At 37.2% G+C, this 20110-nt stretch overlaps 1 protein-coding gene across 1 annotated transcript in view; it reads right to left on the reverse strand.

The window, feature by feature from the left end:
- SLC4A4 (solute carrier family 4 member 4) overlaps positions 1-20110 on the reverse strand; it is a 400518-nt gene that overhangs the window by 222676 nt on the left and 157732 nt on the right. The window contains exons 4-5 of the mRNA XM_010384086.2: positions 14571-14706; positions 3761-3921 (exon numbers count right to left, since the gene is read on the reverse strand). Coding sequence (XP_010382388.1) covers positions 3761-3921; positions 14571-14706 — 297 coding nt within the window. The remainder of the gene's footprint in view (positions 1-3760; positions 3922-14570; positions 14707-20110) is intronic.

A 20110-nucleotide genomic window follows, 5' to 3' on the forward strand; every position in this document is an offset into this window, starting at 1 on the left:
CAGGTGGACTGCAAAGGAAGATGAAAAGCAGCTATAGTTTGTTTGATATAATCATGCTTGCTATTATTTCTTTTTCTTCTCATTTGTTGATATAACATTGGGGTGTGGGGTAAGATGCATATTGAGAATTAGCTGTGCATAATTCTCAACTCAGAAGTATTGGCATGAGTTGGGACAAAACAACTCCACCTCACCCACTGCTATACAAGGATTTTTTAAATAACCAAATAATGACTATAACTTTAAGTTACTCTGCCATCATCTGTCATTTAGATGAAATAAGGGCTCCGTTTCCTCCATGTTTTACCCTCTGTAGGGTTTTGATTATTTCAAAGGATTAGGATTTTTTTAGCTAGTGACACTCTTTCAAACACGCTCTTCTCCCCATTTCTGGAAATCTGGCCCTTTTCCTCCTCTTTGTTTTACTTGTGATGTGTTATTTGCCCCTGAACTGTTTTTCTGTATTATCAGCTCCAGGATGACAGCACTGGCTTTCTGCCTGCTTGCCCCAGGGACTGCAGAGAAAACATATTAGTCAGTGATGATACCTCAAAGTGACCTAGTAGTGTCAAATTTTAACATGTAATGACAATTTTTAAAGTAATGCATGGAGGTTAGAGAAAAAGTTCACAGCTGATAATAAAAAGTAATGAAAAATTGAAGGAAAACCACAAAATGCTTGGTTAACCTATCCTACATGTAGTAAATACCAAAACCTTCTCTCTTTGGCCACTGGCTAAAGACGTTCCAGTATAATGTGGTACTCTCTCTTCTACAACATGAAAAGGGTCAGTTAGTTGCTGAAGACCAGAAGCTCAAGATGGCTCTTCCTGGTGATGAAGATCCCAAAGACAGTTTTACAGAAACATCCAAGTGTGTAATTCAACTTTTAACTTTCATCACGCTTGCTGATCAGTTCCAAGCACAGCAGAGATGCTGTTCAACTGTTTCCAGCTCTGTCTACCACAACGTTTGGAATTTTCTCTCCTATTCATGAAGGCACTGAGTGTTTCTCCATCTGACTCACTTCTCTACACTCTGCTAGGTGACATGCAGAAATATCTGGATAAACTATTTATAATGGAATAGACATGTAAGTAGACAGCAAATACATCTGATGATCTTATTTAATGCTCGTAACAACCCTGAAAGGTCCACCTTCATCTTCTTTTTATAGATGAGGGAATGAAGACTCCGAAAGAGTTCAATAACTGGCCTTGCCCATGGTCATACAGGCTAATAGGGCTAGACTTTAATTAAAATCCCCCAGCATTAAATCCAGCATTCCATCTTCAACATCACTCTGTATCTCATGGGAATTAATATATGATATCCTCCCATAGAGTAGGTATATTTTAGTAGAGAACAAACCCTGAGCACAGTGGCATGAATCCCTAAGTGGGAAAACTTTAGGCAGTAATGATCATCTATGGTAAAAAAAAATAAAATAAAATAAAATAAAAAATTGTTTTTTTTTTCAATAAGGGAATCTTTCTGGTGATCCTTATTCTCCTCCTAGACTGCCTATACACTGCCAAGTCATGATTTTCTTCTCCGGTTTGCCCTACATGTATGCACATTGGACTTATTTTCAACTTGTGTAATTTTTGACATCTTTGCTCCAGGTTAGTTCTTAAAGTCTGAGAATGCAGAAATTAGAATTTTCACTCAAAAACTGGATTGATTTTTGTCAATCATTATGCTTTTCTGGATAACAATCTCTCTTGCAGCTTTTAATAAATGAAAAAAGGCAATGGAACAGATGGCCCAGAAGATCATTCTTTCTGTTTTCTTCTGTCTTTGTAGATGGGTTCCACTCCCCCTGGGTACCATAATCCAAGATCTCTTCTCATATATCAGATTTCCATTTTCAGCTTCACCTGCCTTGTTAAGTATGAAAATGCTATACAAAACTCTGTTTCCTCCATTATTTTCTAACTAGATATGCAGATTTGTACCTATGTTGACATGTACCTTGTCTCATTTACAAAGTGGTAGATTTGCAAACCCTAATTTCAAGGCCTAGAACAGTGTTCGGCACATTGCAGAAGCTCATGTACCACTGCTGAATAAATGTATAAAATAATCATTTCTGTCCGTCCAGAATCTTCACATAAGTCCTCTCCCTTCTCCACCTGTATTTTTAGTAGAGGCGGGGGTGGAGATTTCACCATGTTGGCCAGGCTGGTCTCAAACTCCTGACCTCAAATAATCCACCCACCTCGGCCTCCCAAAGTGCTGGGATTACAGGCATGAGCCACCATGTCCAGTCGTACTTTTCTTTTTTAGTTATTTTTCATTTAATAGGCACAGATTTACATTCACTTTCACTTATTGGCATAAGATTAATGTTATAAATGGAGTCTCTTTATTCACCCATCCTTGGTTATATTGGACTGGAAGTCCAGACACTAGATTTCTAGAAGTCTTTGATCTTAGACTTGCACTCCAAGCTTCTCTGGACCTCAGTTTCATCATCTGTAAAACAGGACTTAAATCATCTGTAAGAAGAGAAATAGTCTAGTTCCTGGGTTAGAGCTGACTGTAGGCAAAAGTCAAGCCCCTTTAGCTGCATGTGGAGAAAGGCTGGGTGGGACATGGATCCAGCAGGACATTACAGGTAAGTGACTGAGTTAGGTCACATTGGTGCCAAGTATCATTTGTATCACCACCATCAAAGTCACTGAACCTCATGGTACAGGGCAGCATCAGCTTCCTTTGTAGTTAGTACTTTGTGTATTGAATGCTAACTCATCATGCTGAACACCTTGAGCACACACCACTGCATTCCAAACTGGAGCCATTGTTTTCAAATTCTATCAGTGGCTTGGCCTAAACTGCCGTATTACCCTTCAGATCTAGGTGTGCCAAAGATCACATTTTTCTTAAAAAGAAGTGCAGGGGCTCCACTTCTTATTCCTAGGAAATTCCATAACCAGGTGAGCACTGGACCTGTAGCAATGACTGCACTTTTCCAAGGGGTCTGCAGTGTGCCTGCCCTGGGATTGTGGGCAAGAAGATGTGGATCAAAGACCTGCAGAAGGTGACCACTGTAACTTTCTTGTCTAATATTAGAGTTACTGCAACGTTTCTTTGCATAGCTATAGACAAAAGGCTTACCTATGACATCCATTTCTTTATATTATAGATAATATGAATGCCGCAGCATTTGTGTTGGAAGAAAAGATTAGCTGTCAAGTGAGGCATATGTCTGGTTGATGTATATACACTTGGTTCTTTTTCAGAGAGCTTGTTAGTCAGATTTGCAAAGAAGCCCCACACTTTTCATGCATCTGAAGTACGTAAGGTACAAGTGGCAGGCACCTATAATCCCAGCTACTCGGGAGGCTGAGGCAGGAGAATTGCTTGAACCCAGGAGGAGGAGGTTGCAGTGAGCTGATATTGCGCCACCGCACTCCAGCCTGGGTGACACAGTGAGACACTGTCTCAAAAAAAAAAAAAAAAAAAAAAATTGAAAAGCATAGGGAAAGGATTGAGAAGCAAAGCTAGAAGGAAATATTTCAAAATGCCAACAATGACCAGGGGAAGATGTCATGGAAGATAGTTTACTATTTTCTTAATATTTGTACATTTTTCAGATTTTCTTGCAATAAATCATACTAATGTTATAATACAAAAAGAGAGAATAAATGTTATAAAACATTTAACTCTGCTTACACTACTAGTCATCTGCCTGGATGGAGACTTGTGGATAGGTAAAGCCGAAAAAAATAATACAAACTTCAAACAGCATACTTACCCACCAACTGTGGGAGAGAAGAAGCCTCCCGATCAAGCATGATGGATCCTTTCTCCATACATGTCCTCAGCTCAAATAAACTATGAAGGGATAATGTAGCCACATGGGGCTTGCTCCATCTTTCCCCACCCTGTTCCACTTTTTCTTCAAACTTGATCCACCTAGGAAGATGAGATTAGGGAAGAGCAATTAAAAGTGTTCTAACTTCCTCTAGAAATAGCAGTCTTAACCCCTCCATCTTCACCCCTTCCAGCACTTCCAAAATGTCTCCTTTCGTGGAGTATTAATAGCTTATTATATCATTAATTACATAATCTTCATAAATACACCCAAAGAGAAGCACTAGACTGCTCCTTCCCCTGAAGTTAGAGAGGAAAAAAGCAAAGCAAGAGAAGCCAAAGCATCCTTGGCTTTTTATCTGCCTATATGTAACCATGAGATCCTTAAGACCAATTATTTAACTAAATTTTTTAATAAGGTAGAAAAATATGCATTTCAAAATTCTCCATGTGGGTACAGCCTACAGTGCATTAAAACAGCCACCACTGTGAGGATTCTGTTGTGACTTCACGAGGCAAGTTTAAATAAGGTGAAATATCAGTGATGAACCAATATTTATCTCAGACATAAGAAACATGATGTGTGAAGTGGCAAGATGAATGTAAAATTTTGTTTTATTGATGCTTAAGGAAGACCGACACGTTTTGTTGTGTCTTCCTTTAATACACATATCTCAGTTGATGCATATTCCCCTCTTATTGTGATTTTAAAAGCTTTACCCTTCAAGTCTGGTTCCATGTGTGTTTAAATATACATAAGCTCGGTGAACAACAGATTATTCTGATAATACGAGATTGCCTATTAACCTTAGCAATGGAACAACCCTCTTTTCTAGCTTCTGCTTTCTAAGACTCCTAGACATTTTGATAATTTAGCAATATATAGCAATAAAAAATCTTAATGGAAATGACAGCAAAACACATTTGACAGACTTTATATCCCACATATTACACAAACAGACACTTCCTACACTGTTAAAGGAAAATGGGAAAGCATCATCATTTTGCTATTCATCATGATACTAACAAAAAGGCTTCTTTCACTTTCAACTTTTTGAGAGATATTGAAAGAGATAAAGATGGAATAAAAATTGTTTTTCTACATTCTTCACCCAAAGGTTTAATGATTGAAAAATGTTTTCCTAGAAAAAGCTAAACACTCACCTAACTCACTAAAGATGAGAACAAAGGGCAGAGATCAGAGGAAGCTCTACGTAGGGTATTATTTATAGACCTCGTACCACCCCCAGAGGAGGGGGAAAAAAACACATTAGTAGAACCAGGAGTGAAAATAGATCAAGTGATCAGCCCACAATGTCAAAGAAAATTTAGAATTTTAATCAAGCCCAGCACCCATATGTTTAAGAAGTATTTTAGCTGTATCTAAAGACTTTCTCCCATCATGCTCCTCTCAGGAAGGCTCTCACAGCCAGGCAACTCCCATGTCAGTGGTAACCTTGTATCAACCTTACCCACAATTCTAAGACCCTCCTTCTTCTCCCTGTATCCTTCCCAAAAATGCAGGAAGGGAGATTTTTACTGTTTACCTCATGAGTTAAAAGGTCAACAATACCACCAAAGAAGCTCTGAAACTTCAGGACTGGACTTGGTTTATTTCTACAAAAGTAGCTGTGACACATTCCAAAACAGAATGAAAGACTTCTAATATTCATGTGTTCGTGTGTGTGTGTGTGTGTGTGTGTGTGATTAAATTAGTACTCACTTTGGTTCAAGTTACAGTCAAGAAATAGAAGGAACTGGGAGAAAAAAATGACAATTTTATATCACACTCAAATAATTCTATGTGTTTAACAAAAACTGTAAAAGGTAATAAGGTGATTAGAGTTATCTTGAGACTAATCCATTTTTGATGGAGAATGTTACATTGGTTAACTTCAGGTATATCATCTTTTCATGCTTGCTCATAGAATCTCTAAGCATGTTTGCTGGTAATTGGCATATGAATCATATTTTTATATGATACTATAATTTATTGCTCAAGATAAGACTCTAGAAAAAGGAAGATACCATCATACATGAAAGCAAGTCAGAGTTATCTAGAATTATGTCATCTATAAAGAGTGTAATGACTTCTTGACTATTCTTGAATTCCTAAGAGTATGCTTATTTTCTGAGGGATACAATATTTGGTCATAGAATTTAAGTCCAAGATGAATGACATGGAGCAGCTAGAAGCCCTGTAAAGGGGAGTGTTTTACAAGGCCTTTACTTCCCTCTTATCTTTCCTAAATGTGCCCCCACTTCTATCAGCTGCCAACAGCCTGTACTGCCAAATCTATTCCTTAAAAAAAACTAAGCCTCACTTATATATAGTAGTTCTTTTCTGCCATCATCCTCTCTATGGTCTGAATGTCTATGTCCCCACAAAATTCATATATTGAAATCCTATCCCCCAAGGGAATGGTGTAAGGAGATGGGCCCTTTGGGAGGTGATTAGATGGGTTAATGTCTTCATAAAAGAGTCCCCAGACAGCTATCTAGCCCCTTCCACCATGTAAAGACACAATGATACAGTGCCATGTGTGAGAAGGCAGGCTCTCACCAGACATTGGATCTGACAGTGTCTTGATACTGGACCTCCCAGCCTCCAGAACTATAAGAACTAAATTTTTGTTGTCTGTAAGCTACCCAGTCTATGGTATTTTGTTATAGCAGCCTGAATAGGCTAAGACAATCTTCAATTGTCCAAATAATATAAGTTTAATAAGATTTTATTTAAAAAGAAAAAGAAACAAAACCATTGCTGTTCTTTGTGGTCCATCTTTTATTTATTCCTCTCCATAGTTTATATTGTAGGCAACTTGGTTAGACTTAAATATGACTTTGAATACATTTAAAAAGTGCATTTGGAAAACATAAATCCAAAATAGGGTGGATTTATGAAATAGTATTACTCACCCTTCTGGATTACACCAGCTCTTTAGGTCAAGATTTAACCATAAAGGAATGGAAATATAAATTCTCAAAACTAGCCAGTTCCTTAAAATCTATATTTATAAGGGATAAATATTATCTCATAGCTCAGTTTAGCATCTATTTTACTTTAAGTTCAGTAAATATTGAACATTGTGATGATGTCATATTACAGCACAGCTTACAACATAAGGAGAACTCTGGAAAAATGCCTATTAAATTCCTTTAAAATGTATTGCTCTAATTGTTTAAGGAACTGATTATACTTCCAACAAATCCTTTTGGACATAAGATACTAGCTTTCCCATTGAAATAGATCATTTTCAGGCAGTTTCATTCCAGAAACGGCACATGCTTTGTCTAGCCTCCTCGCATATCAAGGACAAATTTGGATTTAGAAAAAAAAAAAAAAAAAAAAAACTGAAAACTACTCAATTCAAATCAGAGCCCATTAAAGAAAAGGGTAAGGCAAAAGTACCAAAGTTCACCCTATCCAAGTGCTGATGAATCTACAAAGGTGCTTTAGAACCATGTAATTACGTTTAAAAAATAAATAAATAAAAACAGACTTTTTACTGTAGAGTATACTAAAAGCCACTATCTCCCCTTCATAATAACTAAGAATAACTACATATTTGCAGTAAGTTTCCCACTTTCTTTTTGTTTCAGTACTTGACAAGTTACAGAAAAATTTGTTTCAGAAGCAGCCTTTTTAAATACTTGCAATTACAAAATGGTTTTAACCTTAGAGGAGGGGTTTATTAGGTGAAGTTTATTTATTCCAAGGTCTTAGAAGAATAATGATAAAATACTTTGCAGTTTAAGACATTTTCAGTGACTGCCAAACAAACGGCATTTCACTCGTTTGTTGAAGAAAAAAAAGACCCACTGGGAATCACTGAATTTTGTAACTTTCCAATCATATGATTAAACATAATTAAGAAAAAAACAAGACCTCTAACTTAATAACATATCAGTTGTACAGCGGAAAACAGACATGACCTTTACACTAAATAAATTCCAACTACATACAACTATTGAAATGATGATAAATTTCTTGCTAACTAACAAGTGCCTTATCACCCATAAAAGAAGCCAACGCTAGTGTACATCTGGGAAAAATGAGGTTTTTAAGGAGAATTCTTAAAATTCTAGATCAACTATTAAAGTTATTGTATACAACTACATAGACATAACTATATATGATTACATAGATGATTAAATTCCTTTAGTCTTTTTCTTACAGAAAAATGAACTTGGTCTGAAATAGAATTTCCCAAAGTAATTCAGTAGAGAAAAGACAGAGAAGTCAGTGTAGACTGGGAGACAGTAGTCTTTGCCCAGACCCAGAGTATAAGTGCACATGTTGGTGCTTAATGGCCATGCCCTTAAATCAGGTACTTCAGAGGTGGCTCAGGTAAATCTGCCAAGTAGAAACACAAGTGGATGTACATTTGCAGTGTCCAGTTGGAAATAAAACATCAATACCCCTTTCCTTTATTGGCTTGTGTTTATTGAAACTTGTGATGGCTTTCCTTTATATCCAAGTTTGGCAGCACAGTTTTAATTACACTGGGGGAGTTATCTTTAACAAACATTCTTATAACAGTGGTTAAGTCCAGCACTGTCCATCTGAAAATTCACTGAAGATAAACTGACAGCTAATAATCATTTTTGCAGAGATGTCCCTACTCAAATGAATAAAGAATTTGGGCAAGGGGGAAAAAAGCTCCCTTTCTCCTGATTTTGGGCCATGATCAAACTTGGATCATGAATTATTCTTTTACCAGTTTTCTTTTTTGAACCCATTAGCTGACACCTAGTCACCTAGACATTCTTAATGGATAATGAAGAAGCACAGGTTTCTTCACCAATTCCAAACAATTTTTCAGGTCTGGTAAGTCTACCCTTTTTACTGTATTCAACTTGTGCTCTATTTTGGAAGAACCACTGAAAATTCAAAGTTCTAACTTTTAGGAAAGGCAAGAACAGATGAAGGATGTAAAAGGGATGGTGATGCAGTTGAGTGTTACTTTAAACTTCATATAAATACTTAAACTTGTTCATAGGATAACTACTGTGCTTTCCATGACTTAAAAGGGGACATCTCCCCCTGTAATTGAAACAATTCTCATTTTTTTCAGCCACAGGGCCAACCTGAAATTCCTGAAGTGGTACTACAGTCATAATAACGCTGATGCTCAATGTTGGATATTCCTACAAGAATACCCTACACTGAACTTCAGATCTACTCTTCCTACAGATTTCCTCATCTCAATAATGTGTAGGAAATCATTAGCCATCTCAAAAATATGTAAGAAATCATTAGCCAACTGAAAAGTATAGAGTCTTAAAAGAGAAAGAAGGATGATATTGAGTTCTGTGCGGTGTAGATTTATAATAGAACCTACATGGAGCTGTAGAAGTCCAGAGAGTTAGCTCTCTATGGAATAAAATAGGCTATCAATTGTGGCTTTCACAGAAAATCAAAATATTATCAATTTATAAGTTGGCCAGAAAAAGATTCATGTCACATCTTCATATATAAAATGAATTACTTCTAAGCATTAAACTTTTATTAGTCTGGTAGCTTTGAGTGCTTTTAATGGGAGAAAAAAACTATCATATCTGGAAGCTAGACATCACAAATGGAAGTCAAAAATTATTGCAAAAACATTCTGAAAGCAGGGTATGTCCCAGGTAGTAAAGGTTACTGAAAAGCTGAATATTTCCAGAAGCATATTCACTCCAAGCCTCTCCAAAGAATTTAGGTGGAGTAGCAAACTAAGAATAAAGGTTCTATTTCTCTATTCACTGATTCTATTAACCAGTCTTTATTGAGAATGACCTGTGTGCCAGATAGTTTCGGGCACTAGGAATATAGTGGCAAAACAACTGAAAAATTCTGCCCTCACAGAGCTTTAATTCTATTGGGAAGAGACAATAACAAGATATACAATATGCTAAATGATGACAGGTGCTAAGGACAAAAGTAATGAAAGATGAGGGATAGGAAGTATTGAGGGAAGGTTTCAATTATAGATAGGACAACCACTAAGCAGGTAATATTTGAATGAAGACCTGAAGGAGATGAGGAAATGAGCCATGCAAATAACTGTGGGGGTTCAGGGAAGAGAGAACATTTCAGACAGAGGGAACAACAAGTACAAAGTTCCTGACAAATTAGCATGACTGGCCAACGAGGCTCAAGCAGAGTGAAGCCGAGGAAATGAAAAGGAAGACAAGGTCAAAGAGATCATGGCAGATAGTTCATAAAGGAAGTAAGAGCAGGTGCAAAGAGATCAACTAATTAGGAGGCATCTGCAGCAATCTCAGTGAGAAATGATGGGATGAACTAGAGTTGTAGCAGTACTGAATGTGAGATGTAGTGAGATCTCTGAATATGTGAATATCTTTAAGGGTAAAATAGAATTTGCCAATTGGTCAGATATTGGGTGTAGAGAAAGATAGAAATCAAGGAAGACTCCAAAGTTTCTGGCTCAAGAACTAAAATAATGGAATTGTCTATTGACATGACATGTCAGTTTTGAGACTCCTATTAGCCTTCTGATTATTTGATTCCAATTAAATAAGGAATTATATCTGTGCTTTTATAAATGCATATATGATCAATATATTAATAAAATAGTTTGAAACTTTAAACATAGGTCCTCTTCTAAGCTTTATCAATGGCATACTGGGTACCTTGGGTCATTCATTCCATAGCTGTTTATCAGTCAGAAAGAGAAGAATTATACAGAACCCTAATTTGGTCAATTAGTATTTCTAAGAAAGTATTATATTCAGAACAGCTTTATCAAAGGCAATCAGTTCTCAACCAATCACACATTAAACAAATGTTCACTAAGAGCCTATTATGAATCAGACACTGCCATGAATTAGAAATATGATAGTGAACAGACAGACATGGTAGTCTCTGTCTGCAGATAAATTAATGTAATGAGGGAGGCCATATGAAAACAATAATATCACATACATAATGAATTAATCAACAGCAATTGTGGCAAGTCCTATAAAGAGAAGTTATACAGCATGGACTTGACACACGGTACGCTCCCAACACTCTTCCTCTCCAGCAGTAGGGTGTCTTAGGTATGGACTACATCAGCAAAATGGCACATGTGCTCCCAAAGAAGTAACATCTTTAAGGATGGTAAAGTATTCAAAACCATCTTAATCTTTAAAAATCTTAAGTGAAAATTCTATGCTTCTATCATTCAATGTTGAATTACGTATACAGTGAACTATAATCTCTCTACCTTTCTGGGACCAGGGATTATGTAAAATAAAGTATGACCTGCATTTGACTGAAATGAAAAACAGAAAGCTATACCTGAATTATACTCTATGATAACAACTCACAAAGAACTTCAAGATGAAAATAAGAAAGTCAAAGTAGCCCTTAGAGTCACAGCTGAGTATAGCGGTATACACACAGGAATGAAATTTTAGAGCTATGAAATATGTATAATGTTAGGGAGGATGCAACCCAACACGACCTTCATCTGATAAAAAAGAAATTCAAGCTCAGAAAGACTACATGACTTGCTCAAAGTTAAACAGCTGAAGAGCAGCAAAGCCAAGACTAGATCAAAATCTCCCAACACTTCAGGCTGCACCCAGACAATTCTCACACTGTATTTTTCTATCAGAAAGAAGGAAAAGAAAGAATGAAATAGATTCACTAGTAAAAAGTTTTCACTTTGGAAGCCTTCTTTTGGAGGATGTTTTAGGAACTAAAATTGTACTTTACAGAGGATTTTTTCTACACACGTTATTGGTTCTGAGAGAGCGGAACAAGAAACAGTTGCTGTATCCTGGGAAGAAGCCCCGAAAGAGCAAAGAATGAAGAGCTTCAAGAGAAAATATTAGAGATGAGGAGTGGAAATGTGTTATGAAAGCTTCTTTAATTAGAAGAAGAAAATATTAAGTAACTATCAAACAGAAGAGTTAAACAATCACACCCACTGTAGATATCTATTAGAAAGAGAATTACTGAGTAAACTGAAAATATTTAAAAATTAGGTCTCTTTCCTTAATACTACTGTTGGGGCCAGGAGTAAAACAGAATTACTTTTTTTCTGAGCATCATTTAAATTATGAAAGATAAGAAATTCTCCATCAGTTCTAAACGTTTTTAAAGTAGATCTTTCTGCAAGGCAAAGCTACCTAGAAACTCTTGGTGAGGAATAAAAACTTCTCCCCCATTATCGAATAAATTGATTTATGAAGCTTCTTCAGTACTAAAAATCCCAAAGGGCTAAAGGCATTCAACATTATTTAAGATTGTGGAAATAGGCTGGGCGCGGTGGCTCACGCCTGTAATCCCAGCACTTTGGGAGGCCGAGGCGGGTGGATCACAAGGTCAGGAGATCGAGACCATCCTGGCTAAGACGGTGAAACCCCGTCTCTGCTAAAAATACAAAAAATTAGCCGGGCGCGTTGGCAGGCGCCTGTAGTCCCAGCTACTCAGGAGGCTGAGACAGGAGAACGGCGTGAACCCGGGAGGCGGAGCTTGCAGTGAGCCGAGATCACGCCACTGCACTCCAGCCTGGGTGATGAGCAAGACTCCATCTCAAAAAAAAAAAAAAAATTGTGGAAATAAAAATAAATCCATAAGCTATAAAGCATAAGCCTAAGTAACTAAACTACAAAAAATCCAATGAACTTCATAAAGACTTGATTACAAGTGGTATGATGTAAGAAATTTTAAAATATGCCTCAGAAAATAAAAATTCTTCATCCATAAAGGGAAAGGCTATTGGCTTATTGCTCCTTTACGGCTCATCTGCTCTAATTGATTAAAGTGATTTTAAGAAATATTTTCTTTCTGACTCTAGAATTTCTTTCTATCTAGAAAAAAATAGCGGCCATAAATCCTTTTTCCATCTGTAACCACAGAAGAAGACTTTCATCTATCTTTGTTTTGTTTTTCTTAAACTCAAAGCTGGGATAATGATTTGGTTTTCCTTATTTTCATATTGTAAGATATTATATTAAACTTACTTCAAACTTTTTAATAAGATACAGAGATCTATGTAAGATCCTCATTTGCTTACTGCTATATTCATGGTACCTAAAACAGTGCCTGACATAAACTATTCATTCAAATAACACTGGTTGAGTTGAATTGATTTGAATTAAATTATAGACTATAAAAGGTTTATCTTAACATCATCTTGTTTGTGAAAGTGAAATACATTGGAATCAGCACATAATGATGACAATGAGAGACCAACAACTGCATTATAGTCAAAGTCTTTGTATTACATAATTGCCTTATGTCACAGAAGAAGATTCGCCTGGAGAATATCTCTGAATCTGTATGTAAAAGAAAAGCTCTGTTATGAAATTAATGAAACCCTAGGTATTTGTGTAATGCTTAACAATTTACAAAGCATTTTCATACATATACATATATACATGTATGTATATAAATACATGACATTATAAATACACTATAGACTATATCTACATATAATCTATGTTTTATATACCATACATATATAATATGTAATAGGCATTATTATCCACTCTTTATTGATAATAAGATCAAAGCTCTAAGAAACCAAGTGTCTTGTCACTAAGATGCAAGAGTCAAAGTAAATTCAGGCCTCTAAACTCCAAACTCAGATGAACCTTCTACTTTCAGCTGGATGGTTAAAAGATTGCAGGTTTATACTTGAAATACAGTAGTCCCCTTATTCACAGGGGATACATTCCAAGACCCCCAGTGAATGCCTGAAGGCATGGATAGTACTAAACCCTATGTATACTATGTTTTTTTCCTATATATAAAACCAAATAAAGTTTTATTTATAAATTAGGCACAGTAAGGGACTAACAACAATAATTAATAATAAAACAATGAATATAACAATATACTATAATAATAGTTATATAAGTATGGCGACTCTCTCAAAATATTTTACTGTACTGTACAGTGAGTAATTGAAACCATGAAAAGCTAAACTGTGGATAACCTTGGGGGGACTACCATAAGAGCAACTTTCCTCATTGTTTTAATAATCTCTTTTTTATTTCATTTTATTTTTTTGAGGTAGAGTTTCAATCTGTCACCCAGACTGAAGTGCAGTAACGTGATCAGAGATCACTGCAGCCTCGACCTCACAGGCTCAAGTGAGCCTCCTACCTCAGCCTCCTGGGTAGCTGGGATCACAGGCATGCACCACCACACCCGGCTGATTTTTTTGTTGTTGTTGTTTGTTTGTTTGTAGAGATGGGGTTCCATTATGTTGCCCAGGCTGGTCTTGAGCCCTGAGGCTCAGGCAGTCCACCTGCCTCAGCCTCCTAAAATTCTGTGATTACAGGCACAAGCCACTGTACCTAGCCAAAACCTCTCTCTTAACAGGGAATAAGTAATAAGTCACACAAAATCTCACAAGAGATCTTGGCATGTGGACACTTGGAAACATATCTCTTGGCTGTCATTTTTGAGTACCTGAGTTTATTATCTCTCTAAAATATTTTACTATTAAATAGTATATAAATTGACCTGTATTTCTAATTCCTTATAAAAGCCAAAATTATAGCAACATGGATCAATGAAACAATGCCCCAGTAGTGAAACAAGAGTAGTGAAATAAGAGGTGCCCTGCATTCATGTCAACAAAAAAGAAAAGAAGAAATAGAATTATTTATTCCTTATCCCAGCCAACATCATGCCCATTGGCCATTCAAAGTGCTAAGGCTAAAGAACGGCACTCCAGGATCAAGCATCTTGCCCTGCCCTTGTTTCCCTGGGTCAGTACTGCATACAGTCAGCCATGCCTCACCTGGCTGTTTCCTTCCACTCCATCTCCTGCCCATCCACGGCCAGCAGCTCATCCAGTTCCGTGAAGAGCTGAGGGGGAGCTGGGCTGTCATCCTCCTCTCCCAAGATGAATCGGATGCGTTCTGCAGCAGGAGAGACTGCAGAAGTGAAAATACTGTGGTTAAACATTGGCTGGACAACCCTGAGGAAAGTGGAGCTCCGGGCTCTTCCTCTCTCCCCAAGGTTACTGGGCTTCCCTTCCACATTTTCAGTGGACATCTTTCTTGCTGAGCCTCCCAAATCCCCAATCTAAGGCCAAAAAGAAATCAAAGCCCTTCTCTATTCTTTTGGTTCTGAACTGTATCTCCACCACTCTCCAGAAGGACAGCACTCCAACTCCGTGTGATGTGTCACAAAGAACTTTTAGCCCTCAGATGAGCTGAGGTCTAACCACTCACTTCCCCGCCTTCTCCACTTATGACTCATCCAAAATTATTAGACAAAAGCCAGCTTGAACCAATCACTTTTTCATACAGCTGTGGGAGGGGCAACAAAGCACCCCAATCCCACCCACCCTCCCTCTGTCCAATGCCTAAAGCTCATGTCCTCGCAAGCTTCTCCCTACCAATAACTGGCTAACAGCAAAGTTGATGAAGGAATATTTAACAAGATGGGCCCTCTTCTTTACAGAATGGTAGTACCCAAAAATGTTTAGTCACACTTCAATGCACTTGAAAAACAAGCCCAAGTAAAATATTGTACATTTGAGGGGGAGAAAAAAAAAGACATTTTCCAACACACTCAAGCACATAATTGAATGCCCTACTAGCTCCTTTTGACCCTATCTCCTGAAAATCACGTAATGAAAAATTAACTAGAATTTCCCCCAGGTCATGGGTTACTCCCTTTCCAAAAAAAAAAAGAAGACAACGACGAAGAAGAAGAAAAGAAAGAGACAGACAGAAAGAAAAGCAGTTGGAAATTGATGGTCATGTTACAAATTTAAGTCCCACAAATACTCCTCAAAATCCCTGGATAAAACCAACAATGTTATATACATGCGAATGCAGTTCAAGCACACACAAATATATTTATTATGGTTAGACAGACACACACACATGCGTGCATATATAAATCTGTAGAAATATATGTACACAAACAACCCAATAAAACCAGAAAATCCCTACCATCTGAAAACTATTATAATACAGGACAGAATAAAATTCCATAGATCAAAATTTATTTAGTACAAATAAACCCATGAAAAATATTCAAACTAATTAAAAATCAAAACTAATCATTAAAATAAAATGTGTTTCATCTATTAAAATTTCAAAAAATGGCGGGGCGCAGACACCTCTAATCCCAGAACTTTGGGAGGCCGAGGTGGGTGGATCACCTGAGGTCAGGCATTTGAGACCAGCCTGGCCAACATGGTGAAACCCCATTTCTACTAAAAAAATACAAAAAATTAGCTGGGTGTGGTGGCGTGTGCCTGTAATCCCAGCTACTCAAGAGGTTGAGCCATGAAAATCACTTGAACCTGGGAGACAGAGGTCGCAGTGAGTCGAGATCATGCCACTGCACTCCAGCCTGTGTGTCAGAGCAAGACCCTGCCTATAAATAAATAAATAAATTTAATTAAATGTCAAAAATGAAAAAAATGATAATCCCAACGTGGGCAAGAGTTTGGGAGTCATGCACCCAGCACTTCTTGATTTACGTTACTGGTAGGAGCCTAAATGGAAACATCTCTCTAAAGGGAGATGCTTGAAGGACATGAAAATTTCTGGAAGGACATGAAAATTTTTAAATAGTGTATATATCCTGTGAGCCAACAATTCTTCCACTAGAAATACATTCATTCTAAATAAATAAGAGTTATCTCAAAGGTTTAGTGACAGAAGTGATCATTCTAGCATTGTTTATAACTGAGAAAACAGAAAAATCCTAAACGTCCAAAAAGGAAGATTGGTTAAATAAAGTATGGTACAACTATACAATAAAATACCATGCAATCATAAAACATGTAGTCAAAATAGCTGGCCTTTTTTGACATGTATATTATATAAACTTAAATTAAAAATAAAAATAAGAGACATTAAATGATCAATAACAATAAATATGTATTTCTATAAAATAAAGCTAGGAATTGAGGCAGCCCTCATTGTGCTCAGTCTGATATGTGTGCATTTCAGTTACTACAATTTAGGTTAAATAACATAGTCCCTAACAATACAGTTCAAATTTCCGTTAACATGGTATATTAATAGTAATTTCATAAAGTACAAACTTTGCTGCTAGCTCTTCAGTCCATAAATCATTTCATAACTAACATATGTGCATAATGATCACTGACCAAGCATGGGGTGCTTCTTTAAAATATGTCAGTGATTGATCACTGCATGTTTGTTATTCAGTTCACACACAGACAGCAAAGTGTGTAGATGTGATGTCTTCTTGTCTCCCAAAGACAAATGCATGTAATATGGATAATCAAAGAGGGAACTGGCCAATAAGAATGAAGGCAACGTACAGAAACAAAAATTAATACTATTGGAAGTAAAATTTGTATCAAACGTAAATGGAGAAGACATAGCTAACCATGGAATGTAAATGATGCCGCCATTCGCCATTGAGAGACTCTGTATATGCAGTCAGAGGAACTTAGTGAAGGTGAACTAATCAACATAAACAAGGAAAGTGATTGTGATGAAAAGGATGATGATGTCCTAGAGAAAGTGATACTGGCTAAAAACTTCACATTCAGGAATTTTAGGAGACATTTCTTGACATGGAAAGCACACAGGATAAAATGTAAGCTGATCCACATTTAGAGAGCATGGCAGTTTGTCTAGGCATTGAAAAAAAATACATGCTCCATATCATAAGTTGTACAACAGGAAGAAGGCAAGCACTATTCAAATACTCCTGATAAGACTGTACAATGAAATGACTTTAATATCAATGTTTCTAATGTTTTAAATTGCTGTGTACTGAACAAATATTAGTTTTACCTTTTTTCATTTCCCTATACCTTTACAGCTAACAATAAGAGAGATTTTAGTGATTTAAAAATTTTTAAAGGTCAAAGAGCAATAGTAACTGTTTTCATTGATTATTAGGATTGCTTTACATAATTTCAGTTTTCAAAGTCATTTTTTTTAGTCATGCACTACGGTACAAAGCAAGGACTTCTGTATATACAGGCATATTTAAATACACAGGTACATTTTCAGTGTTATATGGTTTATTTCTAGGGCTTCTACATTTTCTTATGTTCACTTTTCTATAAATTCCAAAGTGTTTACAATTCACTCATGTATTCCATTCAGCAAATATTTACTGAGCACTGTCTACGCTCTTAATTGACTTAACAGACTTTATCTTCAGCCTCTGACAAAAAGAGCTCTGATCTTACAGAGTTTACATGTATGTACGGAAAATAAATATTAACTAAGTAATTCATTCTTTAAATAAATAAGTAAATTAGCACATAAACCAATACCAGAAAAAAATCTCCTAAATATAAGTGTATGCAGAACATTAAAATAAGGTACAAATACATACTGAGTACAAGTACATACTGATACAGGGTACAACGAATATGTTTTATTTTGTGATTAGAAAAGATGGCTTTGAAATTTCTTTTTTTTTTTTTTTTTTTTTTTTTTTTTTTTTTTTTTGAGACGGAGTCTCGCACTGTCGCCCAGGCTGGAGTGCAGTGGCGCTATCTCAACTCACTGCATGCTCCACCTCCCGGGTTCATGCCATTCTCCTGCCTTTGCCTCCTGAGTAGCTGGGACTACAGGCACCCGCCACAATGCCCAGCTACTTTTTTGTATTTTTAGTAGAGATGAGGTTTCACCGTGTTAGCCAGGATGGTCTCAATCTCCTGACCTTGTGATCCCCCCTCCTCGGCCTCCCAAAGTGCTGGGATTACAGGCGTGAGCTCCTGCATCTGGCCTGAAATTTCTTAATATCCCTGGTAGAAAATAATCTAAAGTTCCAGGACTTTAATGTAAAAATATGTGCAATGCCTTTCCAGTCATGAAATGGGAAGTTTAATTATTTTAGGGGATCAAGAGAGCATGAAAATGAAGAAATGATGGGCAGAATTTGGAGTCTGGACAATACTTCTAAGGAGTAGTGTGTTCACATTACCAAAAGTTTAGTCACTTTTTTCATCGTAGTGGTTCTGAAACTAGCAATCACAAATAAAATCACTTTTCATCAACATTCAACATCAAAGATCCCTAAATCAGAACTACCTTTAATTTTTTGTAACTTTTATTTTAGATATAGGCATACATGTGCAGGTTTGCTATATAGGTAAATTTTGTGTTACAGGGGTTTGGTGTACAGATTATCTGCCATCTAGGTAATAAGAATAGTATCCAGTAGGCAGTTTTTTGATCCTCACCTTCCTCCCTCCACCTTCACATAGGCCCCTGTGTCTGTTCCCTTCTTTGTGTCCATACGTACTCCATAGAATTAGCTTTTAGAAAGGAGAGGTCTAGAGTTAGTTAGATAATCAACCTTTTGTCCATTTCTAAAGATGTGATGTAGGTTTGTCCCCACCTCTAACAGAAAAAAAAAATACATGGGTCTCCTGCCTAGAAAACAGCATAGATAGTACATATTCCTGCTCGGCTCTACTCTACAGAGCATTAGTCTGTAGTCTGGCATTCTCAATTTAGCAAAACGTGAATCACTACTCATTAGACATCAACAGTGGCGACTTCTACAAAATGGAGTGGAAGAAGGATGTAACATTACCTCCAGGTCTTCCTCTCTAGGTACCATGCCTAACCCCTTTCACAAGCTGTCTTATTTATTACATATAGGCACCTGAGCAACCAGCACATCAATTTTGGGGGATTAAAATTCCAAAATTGTGTGTCATAAACTAGTTCGCAACTCCAGGAAGTTTCTACTAGTGCTGTGCTGGGCTCAGAGCCGAGAGACTTGGGGTGCATATGACTTAGCGAGACACCAGCTTGGGCAGCCAAGGAAGTGTTTGCACCACCTCTCCCCCAACCCCAGGAAGTGCAGCTGGGTATAGGGAAGGTATAGGGGGACTTTTGAGGAGGGTATAAGGACAAGTAAAGAGGACTTTGTCTTCCCACTTGGATATCAGCTTAGCCACAGTAGGTTAGGATACTAGGCAGAATCTTAAGGCCCCAATTCCAGGCCCTATCTCCCAGATGACATTTTTAGACATACCGGGCTAAAGGGAGCCTCCAGCTTTGAAAGTAAGGACCCAGACTTGGCAAGATTCATCACCTGCTGACTAAGAGACCTTGGGCCTTGAATAAACATCAAGGGTACCCAGGCAGTACTTGTCATGGACCTTGAGTGACATCCAGAGCTATGCTGGCTTCAGGTGTGACCCAGTGAATTCCCAGCTGTGGTGGCCATGGGGAGAAGTGCTTGCTGGATGAAAGGAGAGGGAAGAATGAAGGTGACTTTGTCTTGCAGCTTGGGCACCAGCTCAGCCACAGTGAAGCAGAATACCAAGCATGCTCCTAGGGTCCCCAATTCCAGGCCTTCACTCTCAGA

The sequence above is a fragment of the Rhinopithecus roxellana genome, chromosome 2, assembly GCF_007565055.1.
Source record: "Rhinopithecus roxellana isolate Shanxi Qingling chromosome 2, ASM756505v1, whole genome shotgun sequence".
NCBI classification, from domain to species: Eukaryota; Metazoa; Chordata; class Mammalia; order Primates; family Cercopithecidae; genus Rhinopithecus; species Rhinopithecus roxellana.